The 26,159-nt window shown below is 40.0% G+C and overlaps 1 protein-coding gene across 1 annotated transcript; it reads left to right on the top strand.

Moving 5' to 3' along the window:
* The first annotated feature begins 23 nt into the window (after positions 1-23).
* ltn1 (listerin E3 ubiquitin protein ligase 1) lies at positions 24-20,411 on the top strand. The gene is made up of 30 exons (XM_063014213.1): positions 24-103; positions 1,638-1,844; positions 2,036-2,134; positions 2,245-2,475; positions 2,591-2,643; positions 3,149-3,329; positions 3,651-3,824; positions 3,990-4,180; positions 4,562-4,709; positions 5,618-6,382; positions 7,378-7,419; positions 8,734-8,932; positions 9,219-9,458; positions 9,754-9,907; positions 10,090-10,237; positions 10,647-10,854; positions 11,061-11,220; positions 11,414-11,518; positions 11,853-11,995; positions 12,647-12,782; positions 13,498-13,642; positions 13,784-13,997; positions 14,095-14,332; positions 14,522-14,602; positions 14,827-15,013; positions 15,140-15,311; positions 15,595-15,815; positions 16,889-17,083; positions 17,991-18,158; positions 18,987-20,411. The coding sequence occupies exons 1-30, from the start codon at positions 62-64 to the stop codon at positions 19,047-19,049; spliced, it is 5,310 nt and encodes a 1,769-aa protein (XP_062870283.1). The 5' UTR covers positions 24-61; the 3' UTR covers positions 19,050-20,411.
* Positions 20,412-26,159: the final 5,748 nt, after the last annotated feature.

The following is a 26,159-nucleotide window of genomic DNA, read 5'->3' as shown; positions in this document are numbered from 1 at the left end:
TGAACTAGCTGCTGCTCCCGGCTGGACTGAAAACACAAATAAAAGCGGAATAAAAACAAACATGGGCGGTAAAAATAAACAGAGGACTAAAGGAAATGTTCGGGTAAGCCGTCATTAAGTGGTTGGAAGACTTGTTTAGCTGGAATGGATTGTTAGGTGGGCTGGAGTAGTTGGTTAGATGGTTAGCTGGCTGTAATGTTGAGTGTGCTGCTGTTAGTGGCTCCAGTGACGTTCTGTTCTCAGCTGCTTCTTTACTTTATTTCTTTATAAATAAACATTTTCTGCTTTCTTTCTCTGTTAAAGCAGTTTTAAAATACTAAAATACTTAACAAGATGACTTATAGGACTAACTATAGGTGAGCACTTTTTTTCTTCACACGCATATCCCATATATAAACCATACACAAACCATACACAGATTATGACCAGAGATAAACGCATCTCACAAACATATTGGTTCATTTAACATTTAGGCTATCATTCCAAAATGATGCACTTATATTGATTAAATGTTTAACCGAAAATTCTCTTCACTTTGTGCATGGGGGCAATTCCATGTTACAACAGAAAAGGACCTTCCTTAAACTGTTGTCAGAAAAGTTGGGTGCACACATTGTTTACACATTTGTAAATAAGGACAGCTCTTGACTGGAGTCCAGCATAACCACACCAAAATTCCTGCTTCACCAAGCTTTACAGATCACAAATGAGTGAAGCTGTAAGATTTGGGTCCACCACTGGGACTCTTATACCTTGGACAATTAACTGAAGTGTTTGGTCAGAACGTTGTGTGATTATACATATTTTGTCTATTTATAAGTAAAGTTAAAATACTGATTAGGGTGAATTTAGGATTTTGGGAATTTACATTTACATTTGCATTTTTGGCATTTAGCAGACGCTTTTATTCAAAGCGACTGTGACAGTATACAATCTAAGCAATTGAGGGTTGAGGGCCTTGCTCAAGGGCCCAACAGTGGCAACCTGTCAGTGGTGAGGCTTGAACTGGCAACCTTCTGATTACTGGTCCAGTCCCATAACCACTAGGCTACAACTGCCCTGTAATTTACAACATTTTTATAGAGAGAAATGAACTTGGTTTCTTGTTATATAAATTATTCACCATTAACAGCTTTCATTTCTTTTATTATTTTGTATGAATACATTATTACTATTATTTTATTACTATTATTATTGTTGTTGTAAAACAGGAGAATCTTCTATTAGTTATTGTTTGATTGTAAAATACTTATTATGTTCTCTCCGTGTTTGTGTGGGTTTCTTCCAGGAGCTCTGGTTTCCTCCCACAGTTTAAAGACATTCAGTCAGGTTAATTGGAGCTACTAAAATTGACCTAGTTGTGAGTGTGTGTATCTCTGTGTGTGTGTGTGTTTGCCCTTTCATGTACTGGTGACCTGTCTGGGGTGTTTCCAACCTTTTGACCATGAATTGTACCCACCGCGACCCTAAACAGGATAAAGCGGTTGTAAAACAGTGAATGAATGGATTTATGCTTATTTATTAAAGGTTTAAACATTTGTTTTTATTTGCTCGTTGTTCTTCTTTAGTTGGTTGTGTTGACCTCTTCTTGTATTTCACTGCTTTGTATGCCACATTTCTTTTTCTGACTGTTTCAGCCATCCAGCAGTGGGAGAGCAGCAGAATTATTAGCTCGGGAAAGTGGCGTCGTTCCTGGATTCATTGGATTCGGGATTTCAACCTCAAATGACCCAGGATATGTGCCTGCAGTCCATGGGGCAGAGGAAATAGACAATCTGGTGGATGCAGATTTTCGTCTGGTGTTGAGAAAATTGTCAAAGAGAGACGTTGTGACAAAATTAAAGGTAAAGGTTTAAGTTTTTATTTTGTCTTCAGGTCTTGTGTTTTTGGAATTAACTTAAAGAATTAATTGATATAAAAATGATACGTGTTAAGTTACTTCTTTAGACTTTTTGGAAGCATTTGAAATGTATCCGCATTCAGTAGATAAACCGTGTGACTTCTTAAATGGTTAAATGGTGGTTTGTTTTTGCAGGCGGTACAAGAATTTGGAGCTATGTGTCAAGAGCGTGATTCAGACACAGTAAAAGGGGTTCTTCCGTATTGGCCGCGTATTTACTGCAAAATATCACTAGTAAGAGTCAAATGATCTTTTATATGAATTAACTTTTCTCTTACTGTAATGACTCAGAACTAATACTTTTGCCTTCCTGCACCATAATCAATTTAAATATAATCTATTAGGATCATGACCGACGAGTTCGAGAAGCCACACAGCAGGCATTTGAGCAGCTGATTCTGAAAGTCAAGCGAAACCTCGCCCCGTACCTTAAAGGAATAATGGGCCACTGGCTTATAGCTCAGTGTGACACCTATGTTCCTGCTGCATCCGCTGCTAGTGTTGCCTTTCAGGCTGCCTTCCCCCTCAACAAACAGCCAGAGGCTCTCAGCTTCTGCAGAGATGAAGTTCTTAATGTAAGTACAATGTCAAAGTCTGCTTTTGTTTTATCATTATAATGTAAGCTAATGATTTGTTCGTAAGCTGACGCTTGCTGTGTTACATGCATGTTTCTATTTTTGTTTTCTTCAGGTGCTTCAGGATAATTTGTTGAAGGAGACAGCAGACACGCTCAGTGACCCACAGTAAGTGTCTTTTAGGCAGATGTTAAGCTATCATTTAATACTGTTTTAACAAGGTTTCAGCAGATTTGTATCTTAAACTAGAGTAAGGTAATGTTCACTATGGAAGCACTTCTGTAAGTCGCTCTGGATAAGAGCGTCTGCTAAATGCAGAAATTGTAAAGCTCTGTATTGTCCAATACTGATACTGATCTGATTCTAACATCCTCATACTAACCAAGCTGATTTCTGTCATGTGGTGGAGTGGTCTAACACGCTGAAATGCCACTGCAGAGCCACCTCATGGCTGGCCATGATAAGCATAATAAGGCCGTGTTTAAGGGAAGTTTGGACGGGGTCTCTTCCTGCTGCGGCTTCAATATGCGATATCCGGGATTGGTCTGAACGCTTGTGAGAGTGGAGCTGGGGAGTCACATAACGCCAGCACTCCTCAATTTTTCCCAGTAGTCATGGCATTCCTTTCCTTAAAAGCTTTGTTTCATTACGCATCTGTGTTCTAAACTTGTAGGAGTGTGCCAGAGGAGGAGCGAGAGGCCAAATATGTGCGTGTTCTGACCAGCTCCCTGCTGGCCCTAAAAAAGCTGCTTTCATCTTTACCCAAGTCTGATTACGAAGCCTGTAGTCAGCGGCTGGCTCACATCATTGAACAGGCTAAGTTTTGGAAGTACAGCAAGCACAAATCCCCACAGGTGAGCCGGAAAACTATTTTTGCATATTTCTACATAAAATGATTTCTAATCTTTGTCTGAAATATCATATAATACATATAAAGAATCACATAACTTTTTTTAAATGATAATTTTGTTTAATAAAGAAAAAATGTTATGCAATACCTATATTACCTATGTTTAAAAAATAACTGCACCCTTAAATGTAATAATATGTTGTCACCTTTAGTCAAGAAATTTGCAACCAACTGCTTTTGATAACTGAGTTAATGTTTTGCACTCAAGTTTGAGCCATGTTATTATTTAAAGTTTAACCGTGGACTTCTTTGCTTTCTGTTCCAGCTCAGAGGGGCGTTCTTCGAGACAGTAGCTGCTCTGTGTGAATTAACTCCTCAGCTTCTTCAGGCTGAGGCACCTCGAGCCTGTTCTGCTGTGCTCCTCAGTATAGATGATTCGGACCCGATGGTCCTTCCGCCACTGTGGGAGGCTGTGCTACATGTTCTCAGCAGCATACAGGTCAGACTCTTGTCCTGTCATGAATGTAACCAAAGTGTGTAAAACGTAATATTATACAATATAATAAATACTGAATGCATGTACCACATACGTCTTTAGCCCTGTATTTGTAATCACTTGTGACTAACTTAAATCTTTCTTTTTTTTCCCTTTTATTTTCTGCAGGACTGTTGGACACATGTCAGTGCTAGGAAAGGGGTTTTACCCAAGCTGTGGGCACTGTTAAAAGATGGGGGTAGGGGCCTTGCCACAGCTCTGCACCCCAACATGCTTCCCTTTATCAGCAAACTGCCAGCAGAGGTCACCGAGCCCACACTTGACTTTTGTAACACGTTTATCTCTTCCATCATACAAGGGTAAGGCAATCTTAGTGTTCACATTGCTATGTAATTACCAAAAACTCTGTATCACTGATGAAACTGTTGTGTAACCTTAAATAATTTTGAATGTAATCAGTGTACTTGATCCAAATATTGTTCAGATCGTGGGTGGGTGTATTCACTTTGAGTCGTGGCCCTCTTAAGATTTTTTACCTATAACGTTTAGGAAGCTTTTACATGCTACTTTCACCCAAGCTTCACTGTTGGGTAGCTGATGCAGTCTAATTTAATGAAAAGCACTTCAAACACTTCAATACAAAATAACTCCATTTGATAACATTCCTGCATGAAATATTTGGTCTGCATGTGATCACATATTGTTAGCAAAACTCCAATATGTACTGCTATCATCTCTAGTCTGTCCAGTGAGCGTGCATTAGGCAGTCCTTCCGAATGTGCAGCCATCGTCTTTGCTACCATGGAGTGTCTGCGATTCCTTCTACTGCAGAATTCAGGAGAGGAGCCGGAGCAGCGAGGCATTCAGAATGCACTCATCTCACAGCAGGTAAGCAGTCGTGAGACTGTATGAAGGTTTTGGATTTTAAACCACCTGCTGTGTTAATGACCCCTCTGTAGTTAATCATGTCAAGACATCTGATGTTTTATACAGCTAGTGTCACTAACAATGGAGTCTACCTAACTGATATTCTATTAAATACATGCAAAAGTCATGTTCAATAAAATTAGCATTAATGCATAATCTATATTCATCACCCATCTTTTTGATGCTCTGTAACGACTACTGCAGTCTTTTAATTGTTATATAAACAGTCTTGCCATTTCTTATCTTTCAAGAATTATTGCAAAAGTGAAAAATTTGATAATGGGAGCTCAGGTGGAGCAGCAGTAAATTATTCTAGCCCACTGATGCTGGGATCTAGAGTTTGAATCGCCAGCAGTGCTAATGGCCAGTTGGGCGTCTACATACAGACATAATTGGCAATGTCTGGGTCGGTCCACATAGCAAATTCTAACTTAAATCTTGTGGAAGCCTTTGCTAGTAAAATGGAGGCTACTGTAACTGCAAAGGGAGGCATCTTCATGTAAATGCCTATGCTGTTAGAGTGGGATATCCAACAAGCTCATGGTCTCCACATACCCCTGGCCTATAGCATGTATCTTAAGATTAATTATCATCCCATACTTCAGTTTTTTTTTTTAAAGAGAATGAAAAAAATAGGTAGCAGGGAAAAAAAAAAATTAAATAAGCTTGTACACGAACCCCCCTTGTGGAAGCTTTTATTACATCTTGTATAGAGGCATTGAGTTGCCTGAAAATCATGGACAAAATGTGGGTCGCTGGAAAAAAAGTTAGTTTTAAGAGATTTAGACTAAGTAGACAGTTCTTTTGAGTCAAACATTCCAAACAGTATTAACAATTTTGGCACGTTTCTTTCTTTTACCTTTTACCAGCTCCTGCCTTTGATAGAGAAAGCTCTAGGAAGCCAGGCTTTGCAAAGCGGACCTCTCTTCCATCAGATCACAGAGATGCTGGTCTCGTGGGAGAAGCGAGCAGCCGGGAACGAGGCCGCCACATTCCGGAGGCTTCTGGCAGACTTCTGGGAGGGTTTAGGCAGCCTTTGCGTGCGCTGGGTAGATCGCGAGGAGCCGCAGGTGGAGCAGCTGGCACTGAAGGGCATAGCCTCTCTACTGCAGATCATGCACAACCCAGCCAGCTGCGCCGCAAAGTGCAGACGGAAGAAGGCTGTCAAAATCTGCCTCTCGGAGCAGGAAGGGAAGGCCCAAGTGGAGGAAAATCTAAGCCAAACACCAGAGATGGAGACCTTACAGGTGCAGGAGATGCAGGAATCTCCCCTGAGAAGCAGCCACCTGCTGGATCTGGTTTGCCAGCTGGCCGAGCTGAACATGGTGTATGTAAGCGAGCGCTGCTCAGAGAGACACCTGCGATTCCTGGCTCTGCTGCTCCAGGCATTCCCAAAAGCTCAAGTGTTCCAGACACTGCTGAAGCCTGAGGATGTGAAGCTGGAAGCGGAATTGCAGCCAGAGCTGCGTTCATTGTTCGGGAACCCAGCCATCTGTTTCCTCCTGCAGAGGGTGGTGGTGTGGCTCAGGCAGGACGATAGGAAGGATACAGAATTTCTAGTGGACATGGTGTTTAGTGCCCTGAAATGCTGCGATTCAAGAGCAGAACAGACTCTCATCCTCAACCACATCACCGTATGTATAATAAAATATATAGTACATTTTATACAAAAGTAAAAAAATCACATTCATTATATTTTAGAAGGGTTAGATATTCAGCCATTCCTATTACAAAATATAGAAGTGTATAATTTAATCCAAATCCCCCAATATACCAACCCCCTATGGTCGTTGTGTATGTGCAAGCTTGTATCAGATTATTGCTGTGTTCCCTGAAAGCTCTGTATTGCTTAAAAACCGTCTGTCTGATGAAGTCTTTCATTAACAAGGCATTTCTGTCGACCGAACTGCCGCTTAATAGATGTCTTTTTTTTTTTATTGTACCATTCTGGATAAACTGTAGTGACCGTTATGCCTAAACCCCTGGAGACCAGCAGTTTTAGAAAACACATGGTCTGTATTGCACCAACAATCATGCCACAGTAACTTATCTGTTACTTTTTTACTATATTGTAAAATTACTCAGTGGTCATCATCTTCCTCTCTGAGATTTTCAACAGTTTTCTGATGTACTTGTTTGTGCTCTGTGGGATCAAATAGACTGACTGAGCATCCCTAAAGCTGTACTAATATATTACTGCTAGCAAAGTTCCAGTGAAGTCTGCAGCACTACCTGAGTGAAGTAACTAAAGAAATGTATTTTACAGTATTTCCTTCTCTTTATTAACATGCCATATAAACCATAATGTAAATAATGTAAAAGGTCATCTCCCTCATGACAGACTTTGATAACATATAGGTCCAGCCTGTAAAAAAAAGAATTACAAGTCATTGAGCTTAAAAACTGTGCCAAATTAGTTATGTGGACCAGAATGATCCGCTCTGGCAGCCTAAATATTCAGGAGCAGTCTAAGAACAAAACTGAATGGCAACCTAGTATTAATAAGTTCATTATGCCCATTATTATAACCCTTACAGGCATAGTATAACCCTATACAGCCATTTAATGTTATTGTAGTAAATATTTCATGCTTCATTGCTCTCATATTATTTTGTTTTTCTTTTTGTAGGTAGACCTGAAATGGGGTGTAATTCTACAGATCATCCAAAAGGTATGTTTGGACAGGGTATGTTTGGACCACACCCACTGCCACAGTAGCAGTAAAATGGATTGTAGAGTAGATAAGCATCACAGCCTCATGAGTTTATTAATTCCAAACCTTTAGATGCAAATTTAACATTTGTTAGTGTTCAAGGGTTCATTATGTGCAATGCTAGAGTGGTGTAAAGCACACTCCTATTGCACCTTGGAGCAGTGGAAGCGCTTTCCAAAGGTGATGGACTCTGGATTTGGTGGATGCCAGGACAACGATGTCTCATACAGATACAGTTCAAGTAAAGTAACATTGCTTGTAAAGTGTGCTGTCAACTTTGTGGCAACAGTTAGGGAGGGACCCTTTCCTGTTAGAGCCTAAGTGACTAACCCAAAACCTTTAAAGTAAATGTAATGCTGACTGTAAGATGCCTTATTGCCTTATTTTGAATGTCTGACAATATTAATGCTCCTAATTGGATTGACAGTGGAAAGACTTTTAAAACAGTGCTGATTTCAAAACAGCAACGGAAGACTTAACAGTATAATAATAGTTTTGTTTTGGAATTAGATATACAACCACAAACAGACGTGTTTGTGTCCTCATACATTTGCCCATGTGATGTACGTCAAAAAAAAAGGGCAGTGTGTTATTAAGGCAGAAGGAAAATTTCTTTTACTAATGCACAAACCCACACATCTGCTGAAAAGTGTTTTCAAAGTATTTTCGAAGCCCTTCTGCTGGTAATTGTAGCCAGTTATGTAATTTGTGAGCTTTCCTAATACCTGTTTTGTTCAATATCAAACAGTATTTCTCCATCTACTAGAGCTATTCTTTTATGTCTGCTCGCAATTTGACGTCACCGCCAGGCTTGTAATGGTAACAAAATGCAGCATTATTTTTCTGTAATGGAAAGTCAAGGCGAGAGGGCTTAAGAAAAATCACTAGCTGACGCAGCCCTTTGCAGTGAGTCATGTGTAGATCAAAAACTCATTCAGATTTAGAACTCGTATTAAAAGTTGAAAATAATCTAGGCATTAACACTAACATCAAGTTTAAAAGAAATAATCCTTAGGTACTTAAAGATTTACATACTGTTTGTTTCATATATGAAACTTATTATATACTATATATATAATCAAGAATATGGACATCTGACTATCAGATTGTTTGGCATATCATTTAAAATCAGGTGCATTGATATCAAGTTTGCATTTGTGGCCATAACAGCATCAAACTTGTATTATTTTAGTGTTTTTTTTTTTTTTCAATAAACGTGTTCAAATCAGTAAACAAAATTTTTTATTTAATATTTCTGTTCTTGTGTGTCAGGCATGTGCTGATGCTGGTTGTTTGGAGATGTGTGCAGGATGGTTGAAAGGCTCAGTGTTGGGTGAGCGCTTGGTAGGTCTGGCTGGTGAACTGTGCGCCATTTGGCTGAAAGGTTCACCCTCCAACTCTTCCAGCGTGACCCAGCACGACCACAGCTGGCCGCTCATCAGTCTGGCGCTCTCTCAGCAACACAATAATGGTAACACGCACACTGACAAACTGCCCATTTACTGTGGATTCAGAAAGTATTCAGACCCCTTGACTTTTTGTACACTATTGTGTTGCGGATTTAATTTTGAGTGGATAGAATAGCCCACAAGGACAGACTGAACACCTGTTGTTTAGGTTTTGTACTTGAGCTCTAACTGCGGGTAAAAGATAATCTTGCAACCCTGTTACTGAAGCCACCTTTACCCAGCTTAGATCTTTCCTCTATGTATCCAGTTTATTGAATCAGTTCACTGTCTTTTGTTTCTTCCCTTTAGAATCTCTGATTGGTAAGGCGTATGTGGAGCAGATCATTGCACTGCTGCATGCTACACTGTCAGAGGCGAAGGGCATGTCTGACGCTGGTAACATGGAACCACTGGTCTCCTTCATATCAGATGTGGCTTTTAACTTCTTCTCTTCGCTGAAAGGCTGCCTCGTCCTGGCCGCCGCTGAGGAGCTGCTGCTCACCATCTTCCGGCTGTGTGCCCAGGACCCGACGCAAACACACCTCTCAGGTAGTTCTTTAGTTACTGACACAATGTGGTAAATAATGTGTCAGAAAAAGTCAGTGCTCATAATTTTGTTTTGATTATTTGGAAGACTTTGGCTCAAATTCACTTCCCTGTAAGTACCCCTGGTATAGATGATATATGAGCTGAAGCTGCTTTAAGGTTTTAAAATCAGTGATCTACACTGGCTTTCTACACTTTTTATTGTAACATGGCTCAGTCTAAGAGGTCTGGGCAAACTAGCTCTATTTATGCGCAACCCAACATTAAATGATTTTTGTGTGTTTGTCTTGTGTGTTAGATGCTTTGTTGCAGAAGCTAAAAAATACATACACTGCTGGTGTGTACTCACTGGTCACCCAGTTTGGTGCTGGCCTAACAAAGGGCACCTTCCTCCACAGTGCTGCAGTCTGGGTCAAGAACCAACTTCTCACCTCTAGCCTTAATGTAAAAAGGTACCACACACCATTGTTTTAATGCCATTCAGTTGATTTGACCATGTAGTAAACTTAGCAAAACAGTAGGTCATGTGTTTTTGCCTCATGTCTCCGGTGGAATCACAGCTGTTATGTTATTTGTGATGCCACATTTCACTCTTGTGTTCTCTGTGGTTTGATCATGTCTATGCTCTGTTCAGTCTTCAGGTGCTGGTACAGGCGGTCCAGACTATGACCGAAACAGTGGTCTCGGCCCAGCCGGGGGGAAATCTGGTATCTCAGTTCATCTGCTGCCTTACTCCTACAGATGAGGAGTGGACCTCACTCAGACAGGCCCTGCCCTCTCAGGTACACAGCCAATCACAGTTTTTATTGTCCTATTGTATTAGGACAAGCTAGTTTAAATTGCCCAGAGATATGGGTGAATGTATGATGTCCTGCACAGTTTTGGCACTCTATCTAGGGTACATTTGTCTTGTGTGCACTGTTTCCAAAAGCATCATGATTAGATAACCAGGCCAGTACCTTAACCACTGAGCTATAACTGCCCTTTAAATCTAAAGGTCGCTGGTTCAAGCCACACCACTGCCAAGTTGCCACAGTTGGACCCCTAAGCAAGGCCCTTAATTCTTAATTGCATGCATTGTGAACATCTGTGGTATAGATGCCTCCCAGCTATACAGCTTGTTTACCTTGCATTTTTATGTAAGTAATGTGTGCAGCTATAAACACCTGCTAAATACCGTCTTTATTGCAGTGGGTAAAGCGTCCCATACTGCATGGATGTTTGAGAGCGAATTGTGAGTGTCCCTGTGTGGAAGTGTGGAAGGTGAAGGCACTTGGCAGACTCCCCGTACACCTCTGTGTCAGCGCTTTGCTGGGAAAGATTATCTTCACTGCAGTACCTGTGGATGAACAACAGGTGGAGACAGAGACATCAGAGCTGCCTGATCTCAGCTACACAGGTGAGGACTAACACTGATACAAGATGGACCAGTTCCTGGTTCCTTAATGAATTCAGAGACAACAGATTTTCAATAGATTCTGGATTTCAACTAAGGACGATGCACTACTGTGCATTGTTGGCTGCTATTGAAATATGACTTTTGGCAACGTTAGTCTAAAAATAAATATGCTTATGACTTCAGATGTCTGTATGTTTTATGTATAGTGGCAGAAATCCTTTATGCACTGCAGTGGTGTGAGGAGATGGCAGACAGCCCTGCCATGGTGTCCGATTATCACAAACTGCTCAAAGACTGGGACATAGCTATGACGCCACACACAGAGAACTCAGCCAGAGTTGGACTTCTAGAAACCCTGTTCACAAGGTGAACTCATTTATCTCATCTCACATTCTAATTTGCTCCTGTTCGTTAACATTGATTAATTTTTAATTTGAGTGTCATTAATTACCAACATCCATGTTTGCATGTCTGGATGACCTCTCTTAATTGCCAGCGTGTTAAATGAGTTTTTAATGAGTGCAATGAATCCGAAATGTTGTGTTTCCTCAAATCTCAGATCACGAGAAGAGGGTGCCCTCTGGTCCCTGACTCTGGAAAGCTACATTCGGAATTCCAAACCTGTCTGCAGTGCCATTAAGGGTCTCTATGATAATGTGGAAAGGTGAGAGAAGTACAAACCTTTGGACAATACTATAGAATATATCGATATTTACGATATACCGCACAGCCCTACAGCAGAATTGTGACACTTTTCTTTTACATATTAAACTCTTTTCATAACTTTTCATGCCATGAACATGGCCAATGGGCAGATGTGGCATTAAAAAACCCCAAAACCACAGTGCTAATAGTGGTGCCATTCCTAAAATTAAGCTATTTCATAGCAGATCCTGTTTAATCAAACTGCATTAACTATGAGAGTCTAAAAATATTATCAAAACTGTAAAGGTTGATGTGTTTTTTTTCTCTTTTGTGTGTGTTTGTGTATGTTTTAGTTTCTTCCCTCTGTCAGAGAAAAATTTAAACACTATCCAGGTGCTCTGTCCATATCTGGCTACTACAGAAAGAGAGGCACTTGTTGCACTGTCCATTGCTGAACTGCTGAACTGGCAGGAAAAAAAACAAGACTGTGCTGAAAGTAAGATTATTATCTCTTACTGTTGGTATACCTAAAAATGTACACTCATCAAGCACTGGTTGTAGATGTATAGTTAGAGACTACAGCTATTTTCTTTTTCTGGCAGGTATTTTAGTAGTGGACACATTCTGATCACAGGGTGCTGTTGGCTTTATGTTTTTGATTGGAGCACCAGGCTGCTCCCAGCACTGACATTAATATGTTTAAAAAATCCCAAAACATTGCTGCAGCTGATACCGGTACTACACACTACCAGATCATTACCATGTTGGTGTCATTACAGGACTGAGAATGATCCACCATCCAAATTACAACTAGTCAGTGGGAGGCAGGGGGGCTCTTTTGATTGTTAAATGGTATCCAGTTAGGGGCAAAGTGTACAAAATAACATATGAGCTACAGTCAGTAATTGCATACACACAAGTTCATCTGTATGGTAGGTATCTTATATAACAATTGATAATTGTACCTTCTACATAGATGTGCCTAATAAAGTGCTCACTGAGTGTATGCTCATTAGTTTAAGCTTTCCAGAAGCTACAGACTCTTAGCTATAGTGTAAGTGCTAATGAAACACATGGGACTGCGTTTCTGCGTTTGTACTAAATTGCATTAGAGTATGAGTAGTTACTCAGGTATGTTTGTTTCCAGGTGTTTGGGCGTGTTTGGCCGTTCTGCACAGCTGTCTGCAGACTGAGACTCCTTTTGAGGAGGAGATTCTGCTGGCTGTCATAGCCACCATGCTGGAGTGGCGAAACAGCAAAGAGGATTGGTTTCTTTTTAACCGGTGGGTTGCTGTTGGTGTTTTAGAAACAAATGATTTGTGAATCTTTCTTTTCTATGTCATGATCCAAACTGTTCACTTTTTAAATCCCCCACAGCCATGCTGTTGCTCGTGTCTCCCAAAATGCCATCAGTATTGCTAACATTTTAGTTCTTTAGACCTTGACAACAAATGAATTAAACCTGTGGGCATTTTCTCACCTTGTCTCAGTTTTATAAGTCATTAACGGTGTAACAGACGGATATGATAAAACACTTTTCTTAAGATCTGGAAGAGCTGCTGTTTTTGACATTAGCAGTGTCATTATATGATAAAGCTCAGTGAGCAATCCATTTTTTTCTTTATTTCATTTCTGTGAATTACCACTGGTTTGATCAGGGTTGTGGTGGGTTCGGTTTCCCTGAAATCACTGGGTGCAATATAGTAACACACCCTGGACAGGATACTAATTTCATCGTGGGTACTCGGCCACCCTTCCTCAGACATAGCATATCATGTTTGTACGTAGATTCCTGACCGGCTGAGAGCCCCACTAGAGAACCCTGGATCCCAGCGATAGTAGACTAGGGTAATTTGCTCTCCTTGGAGGGATGCTTAACCACCCTATGCACCACAAAAACCATGCTGGGGCAGACATTTACAACTTATTACTTCGGTTTTTTAATGAGGTTAGATTTCTGTATGCTTTACTTGCGCCTCTGTATTTCTCCATTAACAGTGACCTGGGCAAAGCAACTTCGCCACAGCTGTCCCTGTGTGTAGAGATGATGCGATTTCTGTGCTGGGTAGTGAAGCATTCACCCACAGTTCTCGACAGTACTCACTGGGACTTCCTTCTCTGCTCTATGATGGCCTGGTTGGAGGTGAGATGTTTTGTGTAGCATCACTAGCAGATTTTGGTTGACAGATTTTGTTTTTTTCGAAAGCTCCAGCTCTCAAAGCTCTAGTTTACAGCTAATTAATTACCACTATGCTTGTGTTTGTGGTTGTGTTTTTGTCCATAGACTGCCAGTGAGAGCAGCAGGGCTTTCTGGAATCCATGGGTGCAGCAGTTTGTGCTTGCTAACTGTGAGCTAATTGTTTCCCTGACTGAGCTCTTTACAGCCATGCCTGCTGGCGTGGTCGAGAAGCTGCCATCGGAGCTCAACTCAGAATGGCAGGAGTTCTTTGTGGAGGGAATCCACTCCTTATTCCTGCCCCTGTTAGTCAAAATTCCTGGTAGGTCCTGTTTAATGTAGTCATCAACCGGTAAAACGTTCCAGCTCTGTAGCTTTCATTTAAAATTAATATGAACTCTGTGTGTCGTTCTCCGCAGTGGAGTTCTCAGAGCCGGATGAGCTGACGTTTCCCGTGGCTGTGGTGGAGGCAGTGGGTGAAGCTCTCACGCATATTCCTGTCCAGCTGCTCACACACAACACACTGCCAGCTCGTTTTGTGGCTGACCAAAAAAGCAACCTGCCCGATGCCCTGCAGACGCTGCTCAACACACTCACACCACTGCTTCTGTTCAAGAGCCGGCCACTGCAGCTCGCTGTCTACCACATACTTCACAAGTAAGGAAGTGACATGTTCAAAGGGGTATCAACCCAGCAGCAGGACTGGTATCTGCTCCTTTAGAAGCAAGTCTTAGTAACAGCTAACAGCCTGTCTAGCTAATTATTAGCATTACCCTGCATGTAGAATCATGTGGGTATGCTACTGTCCTCTGATCATTTGAATATTGGATCTAAATGTTTTCTCAGGGTGATGCCTTTACTACCAGAAAGTGACCATGAAAGTGCCAATGCCAAATCTGAAGATGAAGATGACAAAGAGCCATCCCTGTGAGACTGTTTGCTTTGTTTTATTAACCTTAAGCACATATACACACATATTCTACAGTATGTTTTTTATATATTACTCCTGCATTTGTGTCTGTGTGTTTCAAGTGCAGAAATATGCATCTACTGACGTTTAAACTTGCATATTTCTAACAGATAGAAAACAAGACGTAAACAGTTGAACTAGGTAAAGCTGTAACGTTAGTATTTGTGTGTTTCTTTTCAAGGCCTCCTCCAGCTGCAATAATGAGAATACTCACAGCCACAGAGGAGCTGTTGGAGAATATTTTGGGTAATGTACAGGTGGGCGAGTTTGCTGTTGTGCAGCCCCTCAGCATGGAGCACTGTTGCATTCTGGGATATCTGTTGGCTTGGAAACTGCTTCTCACCTTTTTCAAAGCTGCACCTTCTCAGGTATGAGATTGGCCAAAGTCACCCAGATAGTCTTTACGTTTTACTCGTATGTGTACTCTGGATGTGCATTAATGTTTGGAATGTATGACTTTTTATTTCTATGGATGTTGTCGTCTTGTGGAACAGCTACGTGTCCAGTACTCTTTGCATTTAAAGAGGAGTCGTTCACTGCACAAGCTGTTACTTCATCTTTTTCGGCTCATGCCGGAGAACCCAATGCTCCCTGGACAGCCCATAGATTCAGTCAGCAGAGAGACCAAAAGCTTCTTCACTGAGAGTCTGTCACTTTCCCTGCAGCGTAAGTACAAACACTGCTGTCATTTAGGTTTATTTAATAGGCTCGTTTCTTTCTGCTTTACTATTTCATATATGTCGTAGGTTCGTACATGCACACAATTTCAAATTTGATTTACATCAGGGTGGGGATCTACAGCAGTTTAGGAGATACACCTGGGTAACTGGATATGACAAGATTGCAAGATGAATAAAAAAAAAAATAGAAAAAAAGCTCCTTTTATTGGTTGATCACAAAATAAGTAGCCTTATTTTTCTCACAACGTGTGTGATTTCTTATTTGACAGAAAAGCAATGCTTGCAGTCTGAGGTTCCACACTTGGCCTGCTCTGTGTACTACAGTGCTCTGAAGGACCTGCCAGCGATGGTGCGTCTGTGGTGGAACAGTCAGGAGAAGCGTGTAGTGAGCACTGTAGACAAATTCACCAGTAAATATGTGAGCAGCGTGCTGTCGGCCCAGGAGATTGCCTCAGTCCAGTCCAGCACGCAGACCTTTGACAGCATGACGGTAGGAATTTTTCTTAGTGTATACAGTTGTCAATAGTTTACATAAAACATAATTCACAAGCCATCAGAACACTACTGGCATGAATTAGAAGCTGGTGGAACACCAAATGATTGATTTTGTGTAATATTAGGGGTAGTCTGATGTCAGCTCTTTTTAGGCTTTAAATAATCATAAGCATTACATTAGTTTTAATGTTTTTTTTTAACCTTTTGTATTTTTGTCTCCAGAATGTAATTGTAATCCAATACAATGCGGACCTATAAGAATATGCACTGTAAACACAGACAGAATTTTAGTTTTTTTAAGCATTTTCCCCTTTTTCTCACAAGTTAGCATAGCCAGTCCACTGCTGGGGGACCCCACTGGTGTCCAAGGAGCATGTAAATTTGCCTGAAACACACTCCCTTTGATACATGCACAGTCCACCTAGCCCTTCTTATTCTCCCATACTTGGTGGATTTGCGTTGAGGTCAGCTTTGCATACAGAGAGCCACGCCCCAATTTCTCAGCTCCTCCACTTTCTGTACAGGTGTCATGGGCAACCAAGGTCCTTACACAGCGTTGATAACCCCACCCCTTAGTCCGTTTGAACTAAGGGGTGTAGTTATCCCTGCTGCAGATTGGAGGCCAATTTTTTCTGCTGCAAGAGCACTACCCAACTGTGCCTTCTAGAGGGCGTCCAGCTAGAGGGCGACTGGTAGCAGAGCTGAGATTCGAATTTGGGAGCTCAGAATCTCTGGCTGGTGTGCTAGCGGATTATCCCACTGAGCCACCTAGCTTACTCTCTATAACAAGTGAGTAGGGTCTACAGTAAAGTAATTTAGTTGCTGTTTGGAACACAGCCTCTGTACAAACATGTGCGATACAGTGTAGCATTGGTAGGGTATTCATTGTTGATATGAAAGTGATCCAAATAATTTTGAAGTGCATTTAGTTCAGTTTAATTGTCACAGACAGTGTTTGATAATTGATCGTGTTTTATTATAAAAGATTTGCTTTGCAGCTCAGTAGTAGAGTTTTAAAAGAGCTGCTGTGTTTAAACTTACTTCTATGTGAAATGCTTGTGATTGCAGGTTAAAGCGCGTTCGGCCACCCGAGAGGTTATAGCGACGTACTCTGTGGATGACATCTTTATTGAGTTAGTGATTCAGCTACCTCAGAACTATCCTCTGGGCTCCATCACTGTGGAGAGCGGCCGCAGGGTCGGAGTGGCGGTTCAGCAGTGGCGCAATTGGATGCTGCAACTCAGCACTTACCTTACACATCAGGTATAACAAGCAGCACAAAATATTACAGTTCTTTTCACACCAAACCTTTGAGGAATATAAAACAATTAGGTTCACACACTGCAGGCGAAAGCTGCTTCTGTTGTCATATTATTTAAATCTGGGGGGCAGTTAAGGTATTAATAAATATCTAGTGTTTGTTCGTCCATCTGTCTGTTTGTCTGTATGTGCCTATTAAGTTAAAAGAACATTTGTGAAGTCAGGTACTAATGTTAGACGAGAAGTCCCAGCTCGCTCGTTCCAATTCATCCCAGAGGTGTTCATTGGGATTGAGTTATGGGCTGTGTCTATGGATCTCAGTTTGTGCACAAGAAAGGGCTTTCACCAAACTACTGCCACATAATTGGGAGCATATATTTTATTTAGTACATTTTATATGCCTGGCTAAAACATATGAACTTAATAGGCAGGAAAAGGGTCCACATACTTTTGGTCAAGTAATATGTCTGCTGATTACCAGTTAAATCCCTTTGTTTTCATGTAACATGAATTAGTAATTTTCAGAATCATTTTAGATGCTTTTTTCATATGAGCAGTCAGATCAGAATTCTTCAGAGGTTTTGCAGAAATGCTATAACTGTTCTCATAGATGTTGAAATAGATTACAAAACTAATCTGCAGCTGCTCAGTTAAGTATTGAAATGTTTATTCATACTTATGGCTAAATTTTTTTCTGTGTGGTTAGTGCAATTATACAGCAGTTTGATGTTTAATGATAATTGTTTAGCTCTAAATGTTGGTATGAGCTGCACAGTTCCTTGGGAAATCATCACAAGAACTCTATTACACTTAAGTGTACTCAAATGATTGTACCTTCACTTAAAATTTTAGACGCTGCGTGGCTTAATGCATTAAAAACTACTTTACGTGCTTCGTGTACTTTGTGTAGAACGGCAGTATCATGGAAGGACTGTCTCTGTGGAAGAATAACGTTGATAAGCGCTTCGAGGGAGTGGAGGACTGCATGATCTGCTTCTCTGTCATCCACGGTTCCAACTATTCACTTCCCAAGAAAGCCTGTCGCACATGTAAAAAGAAGTTCCACTCAGCGTGTTTGGTAAGTATTATGCCATTTAGTACATCGTTATTAAGGCCCTACCTAATTCACGGCCGTGAAAACTGCGTCACGAATCATTAAATGAGTCTTTTTCCTGTGTAATATGAAATTTGCTGTAAAATTTAAGGTTTGTGTTGAGCAATTTTTTATTCGCGTAGTGTTCAAGGGCCTCATGTTTACTTCTTAATTTGAAATAGGAGGCATCCTAGAAATCCTACGGCAATTCAGTTAGCAAACGCTTCATCAAAATGTCGTGTAAAACAGCTAAAAACACGACTCAGGTAACTGAGGAAAACTCCCAACCAATTCTGTGAACGCAGAGGGAGGTACACACAGGTGTGGCTTTCTGCTAGTGTCCACTGCTGGTCAGGTGACTGCACATATTTTGGAGAAGACGGCACTAGTCTGTAGCTCTCATTGGCCAGTGTTGGGGTCATGCTTATGGCACAGGAAATTTTTTTTTTTTCTGATCAGGGTCGTGGCAGGTCCGGTTCTACCAGAAAACACTGGCCGCAGGGCAGCAGTACCCTGCACGGGGAGCCAATCCTTCACAGTCATAGCCAGTCATGTCTGTGTAGACACCCGGCCAGCTGATAGCATGAGAGTGGGCTGATAGTGGACTGGCATAATAGCCTGCTGCGCCACCTAAACGTGGCTAAGGAAATGTAGTGAGAAATGGGAAATGACTACATTTGTTAGCAGGTAGAAAGTACTTTTTCGCAGGGTGTCTTCTTAAAAAGTGTAGTTTACTTTATTAACTTTATTTAGTAAAACTTATTTACATGTACATGTTGTTTTTTTAATCTTTGCTTTGGTTCCTCATTTCAGTATAAATGGTTCACATCAAGCAACAAATCCACATGCCCCCTGTGCAGAGAAACCTTTTTCTAAATGTTTGTACTGGACAGTTGACTGAACTGTGGATATGCACCATCTTGAAGAAAGAAGGTATATAACTATGAGCAGGAGAAGAAAAAAAACTCCTTGCTACAGCATTTGTATATAAAATTCTATACATGTAATTTTAAGGTGACTCTAATTGTTCTGGGATGAGCAGAATAATATTATGAATCAAATGAATGACAAATCTGCAGTTATGATGATTCCCATTCACTCACATTATAAAGGGTGGGTTGTCTGAGCTTTGAGATATACCTCCAAGCTGTTTTTCATTTTTGAATCCATGGACCTGACCAGATTGAACTACCTTGATTGTTCTATTCAGACTAAATACTTGCAAAATGATGTTACTTGATTCTTAAACGCAAATCTCACATATGCCCTAGTGATATGGAAGATGTATATGACGTTCCCAACTATACTAATAAGCCTGTGTTTCATCCATAAAGAAAATATTTTTCTATTATAAAATTTATGTGCATTAAAATATGGTGTGTTTATGCTAGGGACCATGCTAATCAATTGAGCAGAACCACCCTGTAAGATATTTGATTTATAGTTCTGTTAAATTAGGTTCTTCTTGTCATTCGCATAAACTCATCAGTCGTGCTAATGTACAGAATCTTGTGTAATCCGAGATGCACGTTAGGTCTGAAATTTACACATTTATTTTGCTTTTATCTGCCTACTTAAGGTCTCTTAGGGGCATAATAAATTGGTGTTTGTGATGCTGGTATATCAAATGGTTGCCTTAATTGAATGCCAGTAAAATAATTTGCAAATAAGTGTTTTAGTCTCTGCTGTGATCATTTTAACCAGGTTCCAGTTCCAGGTGTGTGTTTTCCACACTATTTAATGTTTGTAGTTTGTAGACTGCATAAGGAAGGGAAAAATCTTAACTATATTTACATATTTAAAACTATCAAATTATTATTGTCGTTTTTACTGATGAATTATGCACCTTTCAGATATCTAAAATTACCTAATTTTCTGCTTTTAAAAATAGCCAAACATGACTGTTTCATGTTAGACACACTAATGATTAAACCTCATCTAAAACAGTCACTTTATTGTAAATATTTAAGGGAGTTTGTCATTGAGGATATCTGTGTTTAGAAGCTCTGGATTCCCTGCTGTTTGTTCCTCTTGTGTATATTTACCTAAAGCTTAGTCTTTTAAACATGTTTAGCATTTGGTTCAATGTCAGGTAAATAACACGGACGTTCCCAGCTTATTGTAGAGCTTATTGCCTACAATTGTGTGTAGTTATTTTGGTGTCTCGGCAGCAGCATTTTTGAAAGCATTGTCTTTTTTGCTGTGATAAATGTTCAATAAAAGACTTTTGCCTTTTTAGTCGATGAAAGATAAATATGAATTTAAATGATGGCATGGAAAAACAGGGGTGTAATTCTTCCAATCAAAGTGTTTAGCCAAATGATCTTAAATTTATTTAATCAGCCAAAGCACATTTGTTTTGTAACAGTGATAAGTAGCATATCACATATAAATACATAGTGAATGGTAAGTATTTAGCCACTTTATTTGTGTTATATTTGTATCCAATTAACATTCCCTAGACACAAGGCAGAAATACACTGGACAGAGTGTCTCGGCCAATCGTGTCTCATGTAGACGCTCGGCTGGCTGGCCAATAGCACTGCTGAGACTCGAACCTCTTTCTCAGCTGTGGGCAAATGTAATAGACCACATTCTACCTGAGCACCATAAACTGTTTAAAAATTTAAAAAATCAGACGCCACAAATGAATGACGGTCCTACTTCATGCAAAGCCATTGTTGGCAATTACAGTTTGAAGAAATTAGAGCTTTTTTTCAAAGAATTAGCTTTTTACTCAAACTTTATGCAAATTGTGTTCATGAGCTTATGAAAGACAAAGCCATCTGATGGACCCTAATAGTGTTGGAAAACTGAAGTCCATACTACTTTAAGTCCTTACTTAATTTAACTTTGTTTATGGTTGTTGTCTTGTTAAAAACATCCAGATTTACTTTCATATCCACTGAAATTAAATTCACCTTAAATATATCCTGGTACAAACCTTATTTTCACTTTGATGCCATAGACTGTAGAGTTTGCCTCTTTGGTTTTAAGCCATCAGTGTAATATATCTCCTTACCTGTAGTTTACAAGCTCTTTTACACATCTGCTTAGTAAGTGGCTCAAACTTAATTTTTTAAAAACCAGGCTGTAACTAAATCCAGTGTCCTCACATGCACCGTTCTAAGCCCTGTAAAGTAATCAAAACCATAATCTCTAAAGAAGAAAAGCCGTCTTAATTCTTTATTTCTCCTTAACTGCACCCTTTCTCCTTCAGGATGTAACAGTGCTTTAGGATTTGTGATGGACAAGAGAATTCCTGTGAAGCTGGATAGATGATTATTTGCTGTTAAAGTTAATACAGTGGCAAAGAAAGCGAAGAGATTTAAAGCTCACCGGGAGATTTAGCCTTCTTATCCACCATCAGAATCAATAGCGCGAAAGTCTACAGTAAATGACAAGCCAGCTGGATTATTAGAAGCCTGTGAATGTATTATACCGAGGAAATGTTTTCTCTACCACAACACTACTACCCTCACAGTGAGTGGTGCTTTGATTTAAAGTCAGCAAAAAGAAAGTAGGATGAACAGACATTTGCAGACGAGAAAGGGGAAGCGAGTGAAAAAGAAACCATGTCCGGTGTCTCATAAAAAAAGGCTTTGAGGAGTTCGTCCAGACGCTGCTCTGTCATAATAAACTTTATATCCTTTTAGTGGCTTTTTTATTGAGTTTAATTTGCTTGATATGCCAATAGCAATATCCAGCTTACTGGAAAAGCCTTACCCAGTTGATGTTGGTTCTTGGAAACACCTCAATTAGGTAACTGCTTCCGGCGCCAAATGGCTGTGGTTGCTGGGTGTTGAATTTCGCTACTTCAGTCATTTGTTTTTGTAATGAAGGCTGTTTTTTTTTTAAACCATTAAGCTTATTTATGTTTCTCATTCATTATTGAATCTATTAAGAAGAAAATCAAGTCTAGACAGGAACAACACAAAGCAGGATGAAAATATGACCCTGTAAAAATATTTCATCTGCAGGAGTTTATTGAAATTGTTCAAATGGGTATTACACTTGTTTAGCCTGTGTACTGCATAATGAATTGTTTTCATTTTAAATATTAAATTAAAAACTAAATGCCCAAACTACTATTAAAAAATAGCAACTCTTAATTGCAGCCACATTTCTTTCAGTAATCCAAAAATAATTTAGATGCAGTTTCTCTAAATATTAGATCTGGCTTTAAAAAGCTTGCATTTGGTCTTACACACAAAAAATAAAAATATTTGTGGTCTGTTAAAGTTGGCGGTCAATTTGATGACCAAAAACAGTGACCGTGAAGTTTTGACTTGCTGTACTTTCGGAGCAAAATCTGGGCGTGTGCTGGTACAATCCTTTAGATCCATGGTGCACCTCTGAGCAAGCAAGAATTTAATGTACTGACTGTACATTGTTTATGTTCATGCATGCTTATTTTTAGCATGAGACAGCAACGTGCAAATTAATGAAATAGGAAGATCATAATTTTATAGCATCCTCATAGATAACCCTTGGTTCTGTAATGTAGGACAGAATGCTGTGGTCTGATACAAGGCTGTAATCACAATATCTATTGGATGTGACACGTTTCCACCAACATTCAGACATGCTCAAAATGCCCTTCCTATTTACTGATGTAAAAATTATAACTTCACTTTTTTTCTGAGGAAAGTTTGCAGTGTGTCTGTGGGAATGTGTGTCCATTCATTCGAAAGTGTGTTTGTGATGGCAGGTGCTAATGCTGGACAAGAAGGTATGGCTAAAATTTGCATCAAAAATTGTTAAATAGGGTTGAGGTCAGGGCTCTGTCTAGACCACTAATGTTTCTCCAACTACATCTGCCAAGGTTTAATGGTCTTAATGGGTCTGGCCTTATTAAAAGGTGCACAGTCATGCTGGAATAGAACAAATCCCTGCTCATTTTGTTGCTGCAGGTCTGGAAGTGTGTCAATTATTTTATATAATTGTGTTCATACACCTGTTAACAATGTGAGAGGAAAAAGCACCTAAACTTATGAACAATAATTGTTGTAATGCTTATGTTTTATTCAGTGTGGTGCCAAAAATACAATAAAGTTCTGAAGTTCTCCAATGCTGGATAAAGGTCCTCCAGATGGCAGTGCTACATCGAGTTTTACTCCTCACACTGTAGATTCTGGATTAGAAAGGTGTATCCGTGATTTAGAAGTGTTTGTTACCTATTTCTATCAAACATAACCTGACCTAAATACTTTTTAACCGAGCCAAAATAGAAACAATTCTCAATTTCTTGAGAAAAAAAAAAAAAGATCTAAAAGAGTGCATATAAAAACATACTAAAACAACACTTGACTAGACTGGTGAATATAACCACTGTAAAAGCACAGCGTAAAACAATTAAATACATTTTACACTTTACATTTTAATGTGTTTGTTAACTTTCTGGCAAAAGATCATTTTCATGTCGGAGGCATCAAGTGTCTCTCTAAAATTCTATTATATGCCTCAGTGTACACTACAATGTCAGTAATTGTATACCTGCAAAGTGCATCAATATTGTAGGGCAGGGTTTTTAAAACCTGGGCCATGACCCTTGGGTGGGTCGCGAGCCAAATAAATGAGTCGCAGAGAAAAGTAATAATTATTAAATAAACGAATTTTAACAGGCACATTAAATGTGGGCAGATGTAGCCTAGTGGTTAAGGTACTGGACCAGTAATCAGAAGGTTGCCAGTTCAAGCCCCACAACTGCCAGGTTGCCACTGTTGAGCCCTTGAGCAAGGCCCTTAACCCTCAGTTGCTTAGATTGTATACTGTCACAGTACTGTAAGTCGCTTTGGATAAAGCATCTGCTAAATGCCAATGTAAATGTCAATGTAAATGAACTTGTTCACGTATGCCCCCTTGTGGAGGCTTTACGTTACATCTTGTAAACCATGTGATGCATTGTTTGTGTTGCCTGGGTCATGGTAAAATCATGAGCAAAAAAAGTTTTAAACCCCTGTTGTAAGGGGTAGCTTAAAATGGCCAATAAATGTAGGTTCAAGACTGGTGTTTTTAATAAAGTGGAAACTGGGTATGTATTCTTTTTGGAAGTGTTGATAGTGTAAGGTAGGTCTGCTACTGGTAATACAACAATGTAGCATTGAGTTTATTATTACAGAATTATGTGGTTTGGGATACAGACGTTTTTAATTACCATTGTCAACTTTAACTATACAATTCAGATTTGTTACCACCATAATAAAGCTTAACTACTACCTACTTTTGGAGCTGTATTCTCTCACATTTGTCCATTCATTCCCCTACTATTAGTCCATGCTAAATGCCAGCCCAGGTGACCAGAAATATGCTTGTGCTCCTAATGCCTAAAATTTGATGTAATAGTATCTATGGGTATTTTTTAGATCTTGATATTTCATACTGAATTCAGTGCTTTCTCTGGCAAAGGTTCAATCCTAAACATGCATCATGTATCCCTTTGTTAGATTTTCTAATACCTAGCTTTAAACGAGAACAACAGTTTGATCCAAAACGTCCCTCTGTCTTTGAAAATTTCTCTAATGCGATCAGTATTCTCTCAAACAGCTGTGTGTGTTGGCTTCACTGCTGTGAGGACTCCGCATGGCTCTAGTTAATATTCAGTTCATCCTGTCCCATTTGAAGTGAGCTGCTCCTCGCTGTGGAGTCACGCTTCGGTTCCACGCTCTAGGCTACTGTTCTGCTCTCTAAATAGCAGCATGTTGGTGCTATTTCACTAGTGCAGGGAAACCAGGCCAGATGTTCCTCAAACTTTCTTTATTTCCTCCTTTTTTATTGTTATTGTCATTAAGGTTATTGTCATTTACTTGCGCGACAGTTTGACTGACCCCTGGTGAAGTAAGACACATGTCCTGCAGTATCACCTAGCTATGCAAAGAAAATCTGACACTCTGACACGTTCTTTCCTGTTAGCAGTTCCAGCGACAGTGGGGCTTGAACCAGTAACCTTCTGATTATTAGTCCAATACCTTAACCCTAATGAGCATTGTCTTTTTGTAGCAAATACATATTGTCTTTGTAGTATGTTGGGACACCATGAGCCACCAGAACAGATATTTGGCGTAGAGTATCTGGAACTGTACCCGGTTTCTTCAGTTGGATTAGAAAGCTTGAGTGTTGTCCAACATGGCAAGTCCAATTTTTTACACCCAAACTGACAGACTGGAATGATGATGAGCATGATTATCATCATCATCTTCATTTCCTCTCTATTCAAAATCTGCCTTAATACTTAGAATTGATTGCAGTCTTCTGCTGCAGACTGTGTATTCAATTTTAGCCATCGGTGCATTCTGCTGAACAGAGCGCCTCGCCTTTCATTGCATAAATCTCATTTGCTATCTCTAGCAGCACATGGTGCCTGTCTTTTCTGGCAGAGCTGATGCGTTTTGCTAGAACGCAGGCTAGTCGGGGAAAAGGCCGGGAGGTTGAAAGAAAGGGCTTCAATTTGACTCTGCTCTTAGTTTGACTTCTTATTCATGATCCTCAATGTCCCTCAGCTGTTAAGCTGGGATGTCTAAATTAGACAGGAGAGGGCAGAGACGAACCCATTCTCCTCGCTTCATGTTGTTTACCGAGAGCGACCGGGCTTGTGAGACGCAAAATAAGTACAAATGAAGCGGCCCTGGAGGGGTTCAGGCCAGCAGTTCGTCTTGCCTTCTAAAGAGGGTGCCATTAATAGCAGGCCTTCAGCTCTTGTTTGAGCAATCCTATGTGTCAGAGGAATATTACTGAGTAAAGAGACCGCCACAGGCGAGAGAAGAAAGGGTTTGTAATGGAAGCTGTTCAACTCATACTGCTTATCGCTGGGTCTGCTCAAGCTAGGGACAGCAAGCTTGCAGTATAACTGACTGAATGTGCACGGTCAGCTCATGCTCACCACCTTCTCCATTTATCTCACTTAAAATTTTTATTCAAATTAAGAGCATCTGGTTCTCTGGGATTCTGCTATCACTAATATTTGTACAGAATAATTCTGGTTTTGAA

This window comes from Trichomycterus rosablanca, chromosome 18 (genome assembly GCF_030014385.1).
Source record: "Trichomycterus rosablanca isolate fTriRos1 chromosome 18, fTriRos1.hap1, whole genome shotgun sequence".
NCBI classification, from domain to species: Eukaryota; Metazoa; Chordata; class Actinopteri; order Siluriformes; family Trichomycteridae; genus Trichomycterus; species Trichomycterus rosablanca.
The sequence above is the reverse complement of the archived record's forward strand: the minus strand, read 5'-3'. Positions and strand labels throughout refer to the sequence as shown.

Bases quoted from the DNA above. Each gene is read 5' to 3' on its own strand.
- ltn1 (XM_063014213.1), top strand. From the start codon at position 62: ATGGGCGGTAAAAATAAACAGAGGACTAAAGGAAATGTTCGG. The intron at 104-1,637 runs GTAAGCCGTCAT...TGACTGTTTCAG, and splicing joins GGACTAAAGGAAATGTTCGG to CCATCCAGCAGTGGGAGAGC. The intron at 10,238-10,646 runs GTACACAGCCAA...TCTTTATTGCAG, and splicing joins GACAGGCCCTGCCCTCTCAG to TGGGTAAAGCGTCCCATACT.